Here is a 16,259-nt window from a genome sequence, read left to right on the forward strand (position 1 = left end):
GTGTGTGTGTGTGTGTGTGTGTGTGTGTGTGTGTGTGTGTGTGTGAAGTGTCTGAGGCTAGATCCGAACCCAGGTCCTCCGGACTCTGGGGCCAGTGCTTTACTGACTTCACTGACTTCACCACATAGCTGCCCCAGTTTGTATCCTTCTGCTGTTAACTTTGTTTTGGGTAGATAAGGATTGCAGCTTTCTGATTAGATAAACTCTTAGCTTGCTCTAGAAGCCCTGAGTCATTCCCCTTTTGCTACCTTTGATAGTGAACATTATATGTGTTTCCAATAAAGAAACTCCCCCTACCTAAGCTTCACTCAAGCTTGGTATCAATATATGATTCCAATTACTTTTCCACCATATCTGGGGCTGATTAGGAATGCCTTCTCCAACATCTGGCACTGATTACCTGTTCTCAACTGCATCCATTCTTACGATATATAATCTTGCCACCTGGAGCCTAATTTTTTTTTTTTTTAAGCAATTGGGGTTAAGTAACTTGCTCAAGGTTACACGACCAGTTATTTCTGGGTGTGGTGCTGAGTATCTGAGCCCGGATTTGATCCAAGTCATCCCAACACGAGCCAGTGCTCTTACTCGCTGAGCCACCTGGCCACCCCTGAAGCCTAATTTTGAGTGTGTTCCCTCTCTAGTACATCTTCCTCACCCTCAGGATAGATTGAGTTCCTTCTATGTGGAACAAATCTTTGTTTATGTCTTCATATTTTGTTGTTGTCAAGTCATTTCAGTCATGGTCAACTTCATTACCCCATTTGGGTTTTTGTTTGTTGTTTTTTTTTCTTTTTGGAGGGGGGAAAGTAGGGCAGTTGGGGTTAAGTGACTTGCCCAAGGTCACACAGCTAGTATTTCTGTGTTAAGTGTCTGAGGTCAGATTTGAACTCAGGTCCTCCTGACTCCAGGGCCGGTACTCTATTCACTGCGCCATCTAGCTGTCCCCATTTGGGGTTTTCTTGACAAAGATACTTGGAGTGGTTTGCTTCCCTCCTTTAATGGATTAAGGCAAATAGAAGTTAAGTGACTTGCCCAGGGTCACATAGCTATTAAGTACATGAGGCTGGATTTTGACTCGGGTATTCCTGACTCCAGACCTGGCACTCTATCTACTTCATCACCCAGCTGCCCCTGTTTCTATATAATGTATGTGTGAATGCTTTGTTTGCCTGTTGGCCATGCCACATAACAATAAAGCTCCTCATTGAATTACTTTCCTGAGTACCAATTTTCTAGAAATTCTCAAAACCAGATATTTGCTTTAACCTGAGCAGTGAAGCCAAATAATATATATACTCCCAAAGAGCTCAAAGAAAAGAAAGGACTCATATGTACTAAAATATTCATAGAAACTTTTTGATTTTTGGAAACCAAAAAAGTGGAAACTGAGGGGATACCAGTAAGTTATGGCATATGATTGTGCTAAAAAAATAATGAAGGGGATTGTTTCAAAAAAACCTGGGAAGACCTTTATGAAATGCTTGTTGAACTGAATTAAAAGATAATGGAAATTTTCTATCTAATGTCACCTTATAAATCTGAGACTGAAATAATTCACAAAGACACAGAAAATTCATCATAATTAGGAAGTTAATAGTACCATTAGATTATACCTCTAAACTCTTCAGGAAACAAATGAGAAAACTGATTTATTCCATAGATGGCAGAACTATTGTCACTGGATGAAAATGAATTCAAATAGTGATGTCTTCTAAGACTTTCCTAGACACCAGAGAAGAGGAAAAAAAAAGGAATTAACAAAACCAAAGACTAAATTAGGATTTAAAAAATAAATTCAGTCCTTCCTTTTCTGATTATATCTTCAAACAACTCAGTTCAAAAAACTGATTTATACATGAAAAGCTTTGATTTGTGTCTTACAGAACTTACACAGACTTTTCATAACTTTCTCCAGATCATTTTTTTTGTGTATAAAAGCTTCCTGTGATTTCAGAAATAGATTATAATTTATTTTAGTTATAGTGAAAACACTGAAGATTTACAAATAAGTGGCCATAAGTATACTTTATTAGCTATTCATTAATTCAGAGTCAAGTGAGCTTTGTTGGTAAATCTGAGCCTTTGAATATGAAAAGTTCCGTGAAAAATGTATGTGTTAGATTTATACAGAGAGGAACAAGAAAAATGAGGGACTATTTCAGGGAAAGTGTGTTGGGATATCTCTCTTTGGAAAAGGAGAATGATCATTAACTATGGACTCCATTAATTTGAATTCAAAGTAATCCTTCCTGAAACTGAGCAGAAATTTTCATTCTACAAGAAAAACAGTAGATTTAAATCGGGAGGGACTTCTAAATATGCAAATAACTTTGCTCTCTAGGACAGTTAGCCAAGGTATGAGAGTGAAGATTGCTTAGGGACTTGAAGTACTTGAGAGCTAGAGCAATAGCTTTAAAAGAAATTAAAGCAGGCATGGCCAGAGAGAAGACAGATCAGCTAATCAGACCAGTGGCAGCAACCACCCCCATGTAGCAGCAAATCCTATAAAATATCAAAAACAAGGCTCATTTGCTGATGGCTACTGTTTCACATATGTGTCCTTACCCTATATATAAGGCCTTCACCCTAGGTTTAATTTACTTTTAAACTGAGCGTCAAAATGGCCCAGACTTCATGACCTTTTGAATTTTGCCTACAAATATTGTGTTCTGCCCACAACTCCCAAGTGTGTGAATCTGTGAACCCTCCACGAACCTCCACTGAATGGACTCACCTATGTCCAGACAGCAGCTGCTGAACTGGAAAACACTGTTTATTTGTGACATAAAGGGTAGGAATTTCATTGGGTGCTGCTAAAGAGATTGTATGACTGCCATTTTTGTCCTGCCTTCTAGGTATAACCTGCTTTCTAGGTATAATTAAGCCCTGGATAAAATATGGGGGAAGTAAGTGAGACAGTATTAATCAAATATTTAGTTAAAAGCTCAAGAGCTTTTGTTTCTGGAGGTTGGTGGTGGTGATAATAATAGCTAACATTTATATAGGCTTCAAGGTTTGCAAAGACTTTACCCTATAAGGTAGGTGTTATTATCCTGACTTTACAGTTGAGGACCTGAGGCTGAACAAGGTTAAGTAAATTGCCCAGGATCATACCACCACTAAGTGTCTGAGACAAGATTTGAATGCAGGTCTTTCCAATCAAGTCCCATACTTTATCTTCTGAACCAATTAGCTGCTCCTCATATGAGGGTCTCTGATCTTTAAGGATACAGTTTATTTTAATTTATGCTTTCTATTGGATAGGGAACTCCTGGTGTGGGGTCTACTGCTACCAATGTAGTGTGCAAATAGTCTGTAATATACTGTCTTTGAGAATTGCTTGAAGGTACTGAATGGTTAAACATCTCACCTGATATCTGCCATCTAGTCTATAAGCAAATGTGAGAAGTAGGGCCTAAACTCAGGTCTTCCTCTGTCCTATGCCATGATTCCTCTTCATCACAGAGAGGTATGACTAAAAAAGGCAATGGATCAATCCTATCTCTATGTGATAGAGCCATCACAGCTCTTGGGGGCAGTTATTATTGGTAGTTGTTACAGCTTGCCTTGCTCCTTCTTAGATTCCAGTCATTTGTACTTGAAAAAGAATTATCCTCTATATAATTCTGAAGACCAGGCTGCTCTGTGTGCTGGTGCAATTATATAGCCAGTTGCAAGACTCCTATATGTGCAAATGAGTTTACCTATATAGAGTTTCAAGTTGTAACAGACAAAAACAAAACAGAAATTAGTAGGCTTTAAGTTTTTAGCACCACGGTCAAGGACATCATAGAAAGTGAGTTATGGCAGGGTAGTTCCACACATCTGAGGTAAGATACACTGCCTTTATGGGTGTGTAAAATGAGGCATATAGCTGCAGGCAGAAGGGAGAAGAATGTGCCTTAATGCTAACAGTAAAAGATTGGCCATTATTTTGGAACAGTATTTGTTGCTTTTGGAAACACTTCCTATTCAAACTTCTTCCCTCTTACTGCAACCTCACTTTGTAATGAATGTTGGAATCGGAATCAGAATTTACAGTATGTTTGCCTTTGCAGGTACAGTGACTTTTGAGGAGGCAGCCAAGGGAACCATTTCTGTGTTTGCTTCCTTTCCTCCCTACCCCAGGGTGTTTTGCATACTCTGGCTATACTTGGTACCTTCCCACTGGCTGGAAATCAGCCTCCCAATGTTAGTCAAGTTTGTGATAATAAGCCTCATTACCTGACGTGATAATTCTTTGAAACTACTTCACACACTATAGGGTTGAGGTGGTTTCCTAAGACATTTTCAGTACAGTAATATCAGCATCACTTTTTTCACTTCTTTTCCTATCAGATCACTGGAAGGTCTGGGGAAAGGGTGGAAAGTTGCATGAGTGGCAGGGATTATTATAAGGTAGTGATTAGAAGACTGACTTAATTGTATTAATTTGACTGGGTCTGCAAGCTTTGTCAATGCCACCTGCCTAAACTTGTTAATGTTTCATCCCTCATTTATTTTTAAAAATTATTCTTTCCAATATCATGCAATTATTTTCTCTCCCTCCCACTTCCTCTGCATTTTAAAAAGAAAAATTTAGCCCTTGTAATAAATATTCACAGTCATTGAGAACTAATTCCTACATTAGCCATTAAAAAAGTAGGTCTCATTCTATATCTTCAATCATCATCTCTCTGCCAAGAGTGTGTGTGGGGATGTAGCAATGCTTTATGATTAGTCTTCTGGAATTGTGGTTGGTCACTGCATTGATCAATATTCTTAAGCTTTCAAGTTGTTTGTCTTTATCGTAAAATTTGTTTTTGCGAATTTGCACCAGTTCATACAAGTCTTCCTAGCTCTCTCTGAAACCATTCTTTTCTTCATTTCTTATAAACAATAGCACTCCATTAGACTCATGTACAATACTGTGTTCAGTCATTGATGGACATCCCATTTATTTCTAGTTCTTTGTCACTACAAACATATCTATCTATACATATACACACATATATATGTGTGTACTTATGTATATATGTCATATTATAAGCAGGTCCATTTCCTTTTTTTAAAATCTCTTTGCGTTACAGTCATGGTAGTATTATCATTAGTAACAGGATATACATAGTTTGGTGACTTCATGCTGAAATGGCTAGACAGATACACAGCTCCTCCAACAATATGTTAATGTTCCTGTTTTCAAGTTGTGTTGCTACCACCTGTCATGTTCCCTTTCTGCCATCTTTGACAATCATTTGCATTTTTATTAGCCCTTTTTGTTTTTTTTACCACCTTCATTTCCAAATATCTCCTTTGCTCTTAACATTTTCAAGAAGCAATCTCTTAGGAAAAATAATTTTTAAGAAGTCCAGAAAAAATTATTCAAAAAAATCAATCAAACTCAAAATTATGTATTATATTCCACAGCCCTAGTCCTTCACCTCTGCAAAGAAAATAGGAAGATACAATCTTACATCTTTTCTTTGGGGTCAAATATAATCATAATTTCATAATATTCAAGTTTCAATTCTTTACCACCTATTTTCAAATGGTTGACAAGAGCAAAGACTAGCCTCAGTTGGGCAGTATGAATCAGAATTTAAGACACACATTTGTACTTTCAACAAGGGTTTATTTATTCAGTGTCATCTACTATGTGCAAAGTACTGTTATGCACTGGAAATACAAAGGCAAAAACAGTCATTGTCCTCAAGGAGCTTATATTCTCCTCAAAGAATGAAGTAGAATGAAGATACAACATGCAGAAAAATAAGTAAACTCCCTAAAGTTCAGGGACATAGAATCCAGGAACAACTGTGGAGATTTAGAGAAGCTTCCTAGAGAAGGTAGCACCTGGGCTAAGCTCTGAAGGAAGCTAGAAATTGTAAGAAACCCAGGTGAGAAGGAAGCGCATTGCAAGCCCAAAAGAAATCAAGGAGGTGGGAGATGGGGTGCCGAGTTTGCTAAATAGCTGGTAGTCAATTTGGGGACCACTAGGACTAAATATCTATACAGAAAGAGAGGGCGGAATGAGATTGCGAATGATCTGAAATGTCAAGTTAAGGAGTTTTATATTTTTTTGAGGTAACAGAGAGTCCATGAAGGATTTTGAGCAAGAAAGTGATTGAGTCAAACTCTTGTTTTTAGGAAGATCATTTTGATGCTGGATAGAGGATAAACTGGAGAGAGAAGTAACTGGAATCCTAGATTCTCAACAAGAAGAGGTTGTTGCATGAGTCCAGATGAGAGGGGATGAAGATCTACAAGGAAAAGCCTTTTGGGAAAAAAAGGACAGATGAAGGAGATATCCAGGTAGACAGGTCTTTGCAATCTGTTGCCTTCAGCACAGATTACCTCCAGTTATTTAAGTAAGTCCAGTCATACTTCTCAATTTAATTTCCTTTAGTGCCACTTTATTTCCACTGCATAACATATTAGGTATAGAGATAATGAAACTCAAATGTTTCATAAGTGAGAATAAAAATGTTGGAAAGTCTACTTCATTTCAAATATATTTATTGTCTTTTTAGTTTCATTAATAAATGCTCTTAGTGTGACTTTATGTAGTTGGTCATCATGTCAAGCTTTCTTTAGGCTTCTTTTCTCCCTTCACTGATTTTCTTCAAAAGATACCACTCATTAGGGGTGGCTAGGTGGAGCAGTGAATAGAGCACCAGCCCTGGAGTCAGGAGGACCTGGGTTCAAATCTGCCCTCAGACACTGTAGCAGCAAGCACCCCAAGCGTCCTCAGGGTGTCTGCCAACACAGGTTCTTGGATCTGCTTTGTTAAAGGAAAGCAACTCAAAATGGGTTAACAAGCTTACTTTAATCAGTCAAATATGTATCGTTTACCTAGTTCAGGGGAAAAAGGTCAGCACCCTGAACTTCAAAGTATACAGACAGAATTAACAGATCAAGTAGACAGATTTCCAAACTGTCCAACCATTACATCCATACCAAATCAACATCTGGGTTTCAACATCTGGGTTTTTCAAAGCTGAGGGGGGGCTCTCAACAACGGCTTTCCATAATCCAGATCAAATCACAGAACACTTCTCAAAGTGAGCCCCCAAACAAAGCTACACATTAGGGCTTATATAGCCTTCTCCTGGCTCAGAGAATGTAACAACCTTATTGACCAAGTATCTACTGAAAAACAAGCCTCCCACCCAGGCTCCAGGTGCACTTTAGCCTAGGGGCAGGGAAGATATGAAGATCTTTAAAATTTACATTCCCATTACAGACACTTAACACAAAAACTAGCCCTGTGACTTTGGACAAGTCACTCAATCCCAATTGCCCCCCAAAAAGCGCAAAAAAAAAAAAGATACCACTTATAATATTTAATTTCTCTTTGTGTTTGTTTTGGATTATATTCAAAAGGGATTATTAAAAACTGATATTATCTCTGGCTTAAACATCTCCTGGTTTGGCAAAGAGGTGAATAGTCTGCTAGCTAAGGTGCTTTTCTGGGTTTTATAGACTTCCTTATTGTAACAGTTATTTTATATTGGTCAAGTTTATCTAATGAATTATGTAAAGCAGAGGAAAATTCTTCTTTTTGTCCATTTCCCTTTTTTTTTTCAAACCCCTTGCTCTTCTTTCTTGAAGTTACTCTCATACAGCACTCCATCTCCAGATTCCAAGTGTTTTCATTGGCTGTAGTCCATGACTAGAATGCTTTCCTTCCTCATGTCTTCCTCCTAACTTCCCTAGCTTCGTTCAAATCTCAGCTAAAGCATCATCTTTTACAATGTTATTTTTTTTTATTTTAAGCATTCAGGGTTAAGTAACTTGCTCAAGGTTACACAACCAGTTATTTATGGGTATGGTGCTAAGTATCTGAGCCCAGATTTGATCCCCAGGTCATCCCAACACTGGAACTGGTGCTCTTACTTGCTGTGTTACCTGGCTGCCCCGTACAAGAATTCTTTTTATGCCTCTTTAATCTTAGTGCCTTTCCTTTGAGATTAATCCCAATCTAACCTGTATATATCTTGCATATATTTGTTTCCATGTTGTCTCCCTCATTAGACTGTGACCTCCTTGAGGTGTTTGTTGTTGTTGATTTTTTTGCCTTTCTTTGTAGACCCCTGGGTAATACAGTGCCTGGCACAGAGGAAGTGTTTAATAAATACTAGTTGACTTATTTAAATTATTTACCTTGTTTTAATGGGTGAGCCCTGAATTATTCTATTGTAACTGCATATAGTGTCTGCTCATCTTAATCTTTTTTTTCCAACTAATTTGGTATTTATTTTTACTTTTTCTTTCTAGCAATAATCTGTTGGTGCAAAAATAACTAATTCTCAAATGATTTATTTATCAATAACTATCATTTTCTATCCTTAAAAATATAATCTTTTTTTTTTTGGCCTGTGAAATTTGACACTGACCATACAAATCTTTTGGTAAATAACATATTCATATCATATTGGTATGAGTATTTCAGACTATTTCTGTCTAAGTCCTAAATCATATTTTTCATAACATTTTTTACCATCCTCCTTTGTGTCCAAGTTTTTATTATAATTAACAGATATCAAGGTATATGTTGGACTTGATTTGGAGAATCTTGTGAAATGCTTCACAAATATCTCTGTTGATTTTAGGCAAGTGATTGAATGACCTGTCATGTCTAAACCCAGCCTCACTTTATTACCTCAAAACAGCAAGAAGTATGCAAAAAAAAGTAAAACAATCAGGATGGGGCGGAAGGAAGAAATTCACACAAGGAGACAGCTTTCAGAAAAACTAGAAGGAATATCAAAGAAATGAGTAAATAAAAAAACAAGAAAAAAATTCCAATGCAATGAGGAAATACCCTGAAGCTAAAATAAAATGAGGCCGATAAGGAAAGTTGTATAATTGTTTCTCATATATCTCTCAAACATGAAAACTTTAAAAAATAGAATAAGTAAAGCTAAAGCCACAAAAAAGGAAACAGAAAGCTCACATAACCTTAAAAGTTGATGAAATTATCATTAAAGAATTTAAATACTTAAATCTCCTACTCATCACTTTCTATCCCTGGTCCACCCCACACCAAGTGCACCTAGCCACTCTCTGTCACATGCTTTTGTCTAAGGATCTGGTTGAGAGTCTCCCTACCCAACTCTTCCTCCATGGCAGTAATTCAATCTGGCTCCCTTCCAACCCCCATTCCCAAGGGTCAAAAGACAAAGATTCTTGTTCCAAGTTACTGAAAAGAAAGGGAAAATAAATATAGCTACACTATGTTGCAGACCTCATTAGAAGGGAGAAGTTTCTATGCTCCAAGTAAAGGAAACAAGAAAACCATCTGGAGTCAGTTCTCTAAGCTCGATCCCAGAAAAATTATGTAACAATAATAAAGAACATAAAATTTTTGTACAAGCCAGAGAGATTCACATTGAAGATAGGAAGTATATAGATAACTTGAAAATATACCACCCCCCAAAATAAGATAAATTTTAAAACCTAAGATCCATATGACAAATAATCTGGGAAAAAATGCCTTAGACTTTCTAATTTAGACAACAAAGTACTTCCTAACTGATCAAATTGAAAAAGAAAATACTGCCAGGGAGAAAACCTACAGTTGAAACTCTAAGACATATATTGTTTACTTTTATAATTTCAACACCAAACAATAAATTTTGCAAGCAGCCAAGGTAAACAACTTGAGTTATAAAGGAATACCATTTAGTATAATACAAGATCACTCCATATTCATGAGAAATCAAAGAAAAGGATGGGATAGAATAAAAATGTCAGCCAGCAAGCATTTAAACACGTAGTAAGTATACAGGTGCTGGGTTCAAGGCTAGGGATACAAGGAAAGACCAAAAGAAAAAGAAAAAAAAGTATAATTAAAAAGAAAAACCAAGCATGAAAGCCAATTCTCTTATGTTTATAGGTTCTTGATTTTAAACAAAAGGAAATGGGACTATGTAATAATGGGATAAAAGAAGGATAATTATGGGGGACAAAATTTAATTGACTAAGAATAAAGAGATACTAATAAATAAGAAGGGGCAGAGAAAAAGCTGAATTAATATCCCATTGACTTAATCCCATGCTCTTCTATAAATGAAAAAATATGTGATACTGAAAAGTGCTAAAGTGAGAAGAGGCGAGGCAAGAAAGAGAGGGGACATGGAGATGTACTCTCACTTTGTATAGAGGTGAGCAGAGAAAGAATACCAAGGAATGTGAAAGAAAAAGATAAAAGAAATGGAGGGAAAGACATGGAATAAGGGAATGGAAGGCAGATTTCATCTTGGAAAAAGAAATTAATGGATGTTATTTCATTATTTATTTATTTATTTATTTATTAGTTGGTTTTTTTTTAATGCTTTATTAACTTCTGATTTACATCATTCGTTTCCGCCAGATTTTGAGTTACAAATTTTCTCCCCGTTTTTCCCCCACCCATCCCCCCAAAGCAGCAGTCCCACAGGATATCCCCACCTTCAATCTGCTCTCTCCCATATTTTCTCCCATACCCGTTTCAACTTTTCCAGTGGATCTCTATGCCTCAGTGCCTGTATATCTTTTTTTTTCTTAATAACATGTAAGATGGTATTAATAATAGTATACACACACACATACACACACACACACACATATATATATATATATTTGAATATTTGATTTTAAAACTTTCAATTCCAGATTCATTCCCTTCCCCCCCTGCCACCCACCCCCACTGGGGAGACAAGCAGTCCAGTATAGGTTGTACATGTGTGGCTAATGCAAAACAATAACATAGTAGATGTACTGTAAAGGACTGACTATATTTCCCTCCCTCCTATTCCACCTCCCACTTGTTCTATTCTCTACTTTGATCCTGTCCCTTTTCAAAAGTGGGTGCTTCCAACTTCCCTCCCCCCCAGCCTGCCCTCCCTTCCATCATCCCCCCTCACATCCCCTTCCCCCCCACTCTCCTGGAGGGTGAGATATCCTATTTAGTGTGTATTCCCCCCTCTCCTCAAGCCAGATTCAATAGGAATAAGGTTGACCCATTCCCTTTTGCCTTCCTATTCTTCCCCTCCATTGTAACCATTTTCCCTTGCCTCTTCTGTATGAGATAGTTTGCCCCACTCTGTCTCTCCCCATCTCCTCTCATTATATTCCTCTCACCTCTTAATTTCACCTTTTAAGTATCATCCCTTCCTGTTAAATTGGTCCTGTGCCCTCTATCTATGTATACCTGTAAACGTATATACACACATTCACATATGTATTCATATGCCTGCATACCCTCTTATAAAGACATATATATATATATACACACACACACACACACACACATATATCTCTAATCCCTTCAACTACTGAGAAAAGTTTCATAATTTACAATTATTGTTTTTCCACGTAGGAATGTTAATAGTTCAACTTTGGCCAGGTGGCTCAGCGAGCAAGAGCACCGGCCCCAGTGCTGGGACAACCCGGATCAAATCCCGGCCCAGACACTCAGCACCACACCCAGAAGCAACAACTGGCCATGCAACCCCAAGCAAGCCACTCAACCCTGACTGCTTTAAAAAAAAATAGTTCAACTTTGATAAGTTCCTTATGATTTCTTTTCTCTGTTTACCTTCTCATGCTTCTCTTGCTTCTTGTATCTGAATGTCAAATTTTCTATTCAACTCTGTTTTTTTCAGCAAGAATGCTTGAAAGTCTTGTATTCCACTGAATGACCACATTTTCCCCTGAAACATGATACTCAGTTTTGCTGGGTAGGTGACTCTTGGTTTTAATCCCAGCTCCCTTGACCTCCGGAATATCACATTCCAGGCCCTTCGATCCTTCAGTGTAGAAGCTGATCCTGGGTTATCCTGATTGTGTTTCCACAATATTCAAATTATTTCTTCCTGGCTGCCTGTAATATTCTCTCCTTAATCTGGGAATCCCGGAACCTGGCTATAATATTCCTAGGAGTTTTCTTTCTTGGGATCTTTTTCAGGAGGTGATCCGTGGATTGTTTCAACCTCTATTTTGCCCTCTGGTTCTAAAACATCAGGGCAGTTTTCTTTGAGAACTTCCTGGAGGATGCTTTCCAGGCTCTTACTTTGGTCATGGCTCTCAGGCAGTCCAATAATTTTTAAATTATCTCTCCTGGATCTATTTTCCAGGTCAGTGGTTTTTCCCATGAGATATTTCACATTGCCTTCTATTCTTTCATTTGTTTGGATCTGTTTAACAGCATCTTGATTTCTCATAAAGTCATGAGCTTCCATTTGCTCCAATCTAATTCTGAAGCAATGATTCTCCTCATTGAGCTTTTGAGATTCTTTTTCCATCTGGCAAATTCGACTTTTTAAGGCATTCTTCTCCTCATTGCCTTTTTGAGCCTCCTTTGCCATTTGAGTCAGTCTGTTTTTTAAGGTATTATTTTCTTCAGTCAGGCTGTTGACTCTCGTTTCATAATTTTCTTGCATTGTTCTCATTTCTCTTCCCAATTTTTCCTCCACTTCTCTTATCTGCTTCTTAAGGTCCTCTATGGCCCGTAACCAGCTTGTATTTTCCTTTGAAGCTTTTGGTGCAGGAGTTCTGACTTCACTGATTTCCTCCTGTTCCATGCCTTGCTCCTTCTTATCCCCCAAATAGGAGTGTAATGTTGGAATCTTCTCTCTGCTTTGTTTCCTTTGCCTGCTCATTTTGCCACTCAATGATTTGACTTTTGGGCTTTTTGCCACAGTAGGACTCTGCCACCAGACAGGGGAGTTTTCGTCCCAAATGCTGGGGTTTTCTCAGCTGCCGGAGGTATTAGATGGGTGCCCTCTCTGAGGTCTCCACACGCTCTGGCAAGCTGGACACACACCCCAGGAAGCAGGTTAAAGCAAGAGCGATTACCCCTCAGACTGGTGCTTGGTCCCCCTACACTCTGCAGGCCAGGAGCTGAAGCCCCCACGTGGCGCTGCCGTCTCAGCGGTTTCTCGCCCCGGGGGTAAAAGCCATGCACTCCCACTTACTGGGTCCCAAAGTCCAGACTGCACTGGCCTCTCACCTTGTCCTTTGCATCTATGTATTGATAAATCTGGAAATGGCTACAGCTGCTGCTGATCTGGAGTCCCTCTGGCTTGCGGCTGGTCAGGCCTGCCCTGGGGCTAAAGCCTCGGCGTGGGGCTGGGCTCGGCTCCCAGAGCGCTGTGCTGGCCAATTCCTGCCAGCCTGCCGGGCTGTTCTTAGTGGGAGGTTAGCTTCTTCGTGTCATTTTGTGGGTTCTGCAGCTCCAAAGTTTGTTTAGAGTCCCTTTTTTACATGGATTGGGGAGGGTGGAAGCTGGAGCCGCGGGAGGGTAGTGCTTCTACCAATGGATGTTATTTTAAAGAAGTTTCTCATGATAGCAGGATACATGTATGTATATAACATTACAAAATAATATATAAAATATAATGTATGATATATTATGAGTAGTATATTATTAATGCTATACATAAATTATAATGTAATATTCAAGAAATTGATTTCATCTGGGCAAAATTTTCTGAACTTTCAAGGATTATATTCCATCCTAGGGAGATGATGAATGTGTTTCTTAGGAAGCTAGTAATAAGAATAGAAATAAAACTAGACATATGAAAATCAGACCTTAGGAATGATGAATGATCATGAACGAGGCCTCAAGACTTGTAAAACACTGATTCCCACCATATGACATTGCTTCATGAACTGGGTATTATTAAGATTAAGACATTAAAACAAACATACAGCATAAATAAATGAAAAATTAAAAGAAAATAAGGGTATGGGGGTAAAATTTATAAAAACGTTTGCTTATCTGGCAGGCAAAGGAAAGGATCAAAACAGGGTTGGGAGAAGGGAAATAAGCATAAAGAAAAAAAATAAATGAACATGAATTGTTAATTTAAGGAACTTAGGCTAAGGCAATGGAAAAAAAAGCAAAGAAGATAGGAGGTGATAATAAACTACCACAAAGTAATGCAAATAAATTTAATTAAAGGAACAACTTTCTCTAAAGAGGAATAAGATTAAAAACTAAAAAGAGAAACTAATGGATGAAAACATAAACTTAATCTTATAACCTTAAATGTCAATAGATTAAACAATACAAGAAAGTGAAAAAAAATGGCAGAATAGGTTAAGAAAAATAACTAAATAATTTGCTTCACATAGGAAACATGTATAAAAAGTAAAGACATATGGCAGAACCAAGATGGTGGAAGTACAGAGAGTTCCACATCTTCTCTCCCAATTACTTCAAATAAAGACATAAAAGACACCAGAATGAGTCCTGATTGGGAAATCTAAGAAAAAATTACAGTGAATCATTTTTTTTTAACCCTGATCAGTACAGGGAGATAGAGAAATCTGTGGATACTAGGGGCAGGTCTGTACAGGATCAGTTGCATAGAATATTTCAATCCAAGAAGAGGCTATAAAGCAAGGGGATGGGAATAAGTATATTAATTTAGGATGAGCAATTCTCTTTTAAGCCTCCAATTTGTGATTAAATACTTGTTATATAAAAGTCATTTTCTATAATATAAGCACGTGAGTGGAATAGTTTGGCAGTTTGGTATGTGTGTCCCCAAATCTGGTAAACGACTATTAAGGAAACGTGTATCCCTCAAATCTGGTAAATAGTAATAATAATTCCAATGTATGTCCCCTAAATTTAGTAAACAACTACTAATGTGTGTGAGTCAGTAAATGTGGTCAACAACCCTTGATAATGAGACTAGTTTTTGACTGATAATTTCTTTTCATCAAAAGTCTAGGTAATTGATCCTCAATAAGAAATTAGCTCTAATTTGAAAATGCCTTTAGTCAGAATCCTAAAGACCTGCTGGAGGCCTTGGTCATTAGTCTGCTCCTGGGTCATAACTAAGAGAGATTCCCAAATTCCTAGCATTTTGCTCTGGAGTAATGCTGGCTGATGGAAATGGGACAGAATGCTACCTCAGAGGGAGACATACCACCTCCATCTGGGCAGAGGGAACCCTGTGAACCCTGGCAGAAGAAACACTTCTATCAGGTTGGTGGTTTGTTCCTAGGGGGATGATGCCCATATTATTGAATAGCCAATAAAGTTAGATTTCATGCATTAATGAGTATAAATATTATTAATTTGTCATCAGCCCTAAGAATGCATAAGAGTAAATCAGGGCAAGAAGAGATTGTAGATAGGGTCCTAAATTTGTACAAGGTGGAGGAACAGATCCAAACTGTCAGTTTTGTTGCTTATTCCCCAGCTTCAGATCTGATTTTCAGATTTCAGGACTGTCTGTGGAGGTTATCTGTGCCCAGGAGTAGTGTTCCAAAAGAAGGAGGTAGGCCCTAGGCTTTGTAATAAGTTCAAAAGAAAGTACTGCATAATTCAGACCCCAGAAGTAGAGCAGGGTCTCATCCAGTGTACATTTTAGTTTGAAGTCTGCTTATGTCAGTATGAACAAGCAGAGATTTCCACCTTGGTCCCCCAACAGTTGAATGGAAGGCCAAATAAGGGAAGCCCACAGGCTCAGCCCAAAGCCAGGTGATAAACTCACAGACAGAGCTCAGACAGGAGGGGCAGGACAGGGATGAGACACAGATCAGTCTATCCTGGATCACAGAACTTTGGGAGCATTCAGAGTTTGCAGGTACCCAGTCTGGGCTCTCTCTGAAATCTTGGAATAACACAACATTTAATTTTTATTTTTATGGTGGCAAAGAAAGGAAACTGAGGGTGGGGCTCATAAATTGGAGAGTGGCTGAATCAACTACAGTATATAAATGGGATAGCTTACTATTGTGCTGTAAGAAATGCTTAAGAGGATGATTTCAGAGACATCTGGGAAGACTTGTGTGAACTGATACAGAGTGAGAAAGAATAATTAATATAATGACAATAGTATTGTAATAGGTTTTTGTTGATATTTTTTGCTACTCACCTGACCATACTTATCCCAAGTTTCTCCCTCTCTTTAAATTAAAAAAAAATCTCCACAAGATTAAGGAACTCTGATTAGTGTAATGAGAAGCCATGATGCCAGAATACTCATAATGAAACACCTTATCCACTTCTTGGTAGAAAGATGAAGGAGGGAAAAAAAAAATCTATATCTATCCAACTATGCGAGAGAGAACTGTAACAGATAATATACCAAAATTTTGGAGGAGAGGTTGTGCCTAAAGCAGACCTCGGAAGAACATATCCACACACATATACATACAAGTATACACATATATGTGTATCTATATATATACATATATGCATACACACACATAACTCTCATCATCTACAAAATGAGTGCATCAGATAAATATCCTCCAAAGTCTTCTCCAAG

General features: G+C 38.0%; 1 protein-coding gene across 5 annotated transcripts in view; it reads right to left on the minus strand.

The window, feature by feature from the left end:
* Nucleotides 1-16,259, minus strand: part of CTSO (cathepsin O) — an 82,317-nt gene that overhangs the window by 50,989 nt on the left and 15,069 nt on the right. For all 5 annotated transcript variants that reach the window (XM_069105616.1, XM_069105618.1, XM_069105617.1 and 2 more), the window contains exon 2: nucleotides 1,617-1,725. In XM_069105616.1, the coding sequence (XP_068961717.1) occupies nucleotides 1,617-1,725 (109 nt within the window). The remainder of the gene's footprint in view (nucleotides 1-1,616; nucleotides 1,726-16,259) is intronic.

Source organism: Petaurus breviceps, unplaced genomic scaffold (assembly GCF_028583685.1).
Source record: "Petaurus breviceps papuanus isolate PSGF00001 unplaced genomic scaffold, PetGlider_PUasm1.0 76, whole genome shotgun sequence".
NCBI classification, from domain to species: domain Eukaryota; kingdom Metazoa; phylum Chordata; class Mammalia; order Diprotodontia; family Petauridae; genus Petaurus; species Petaurus breviceps.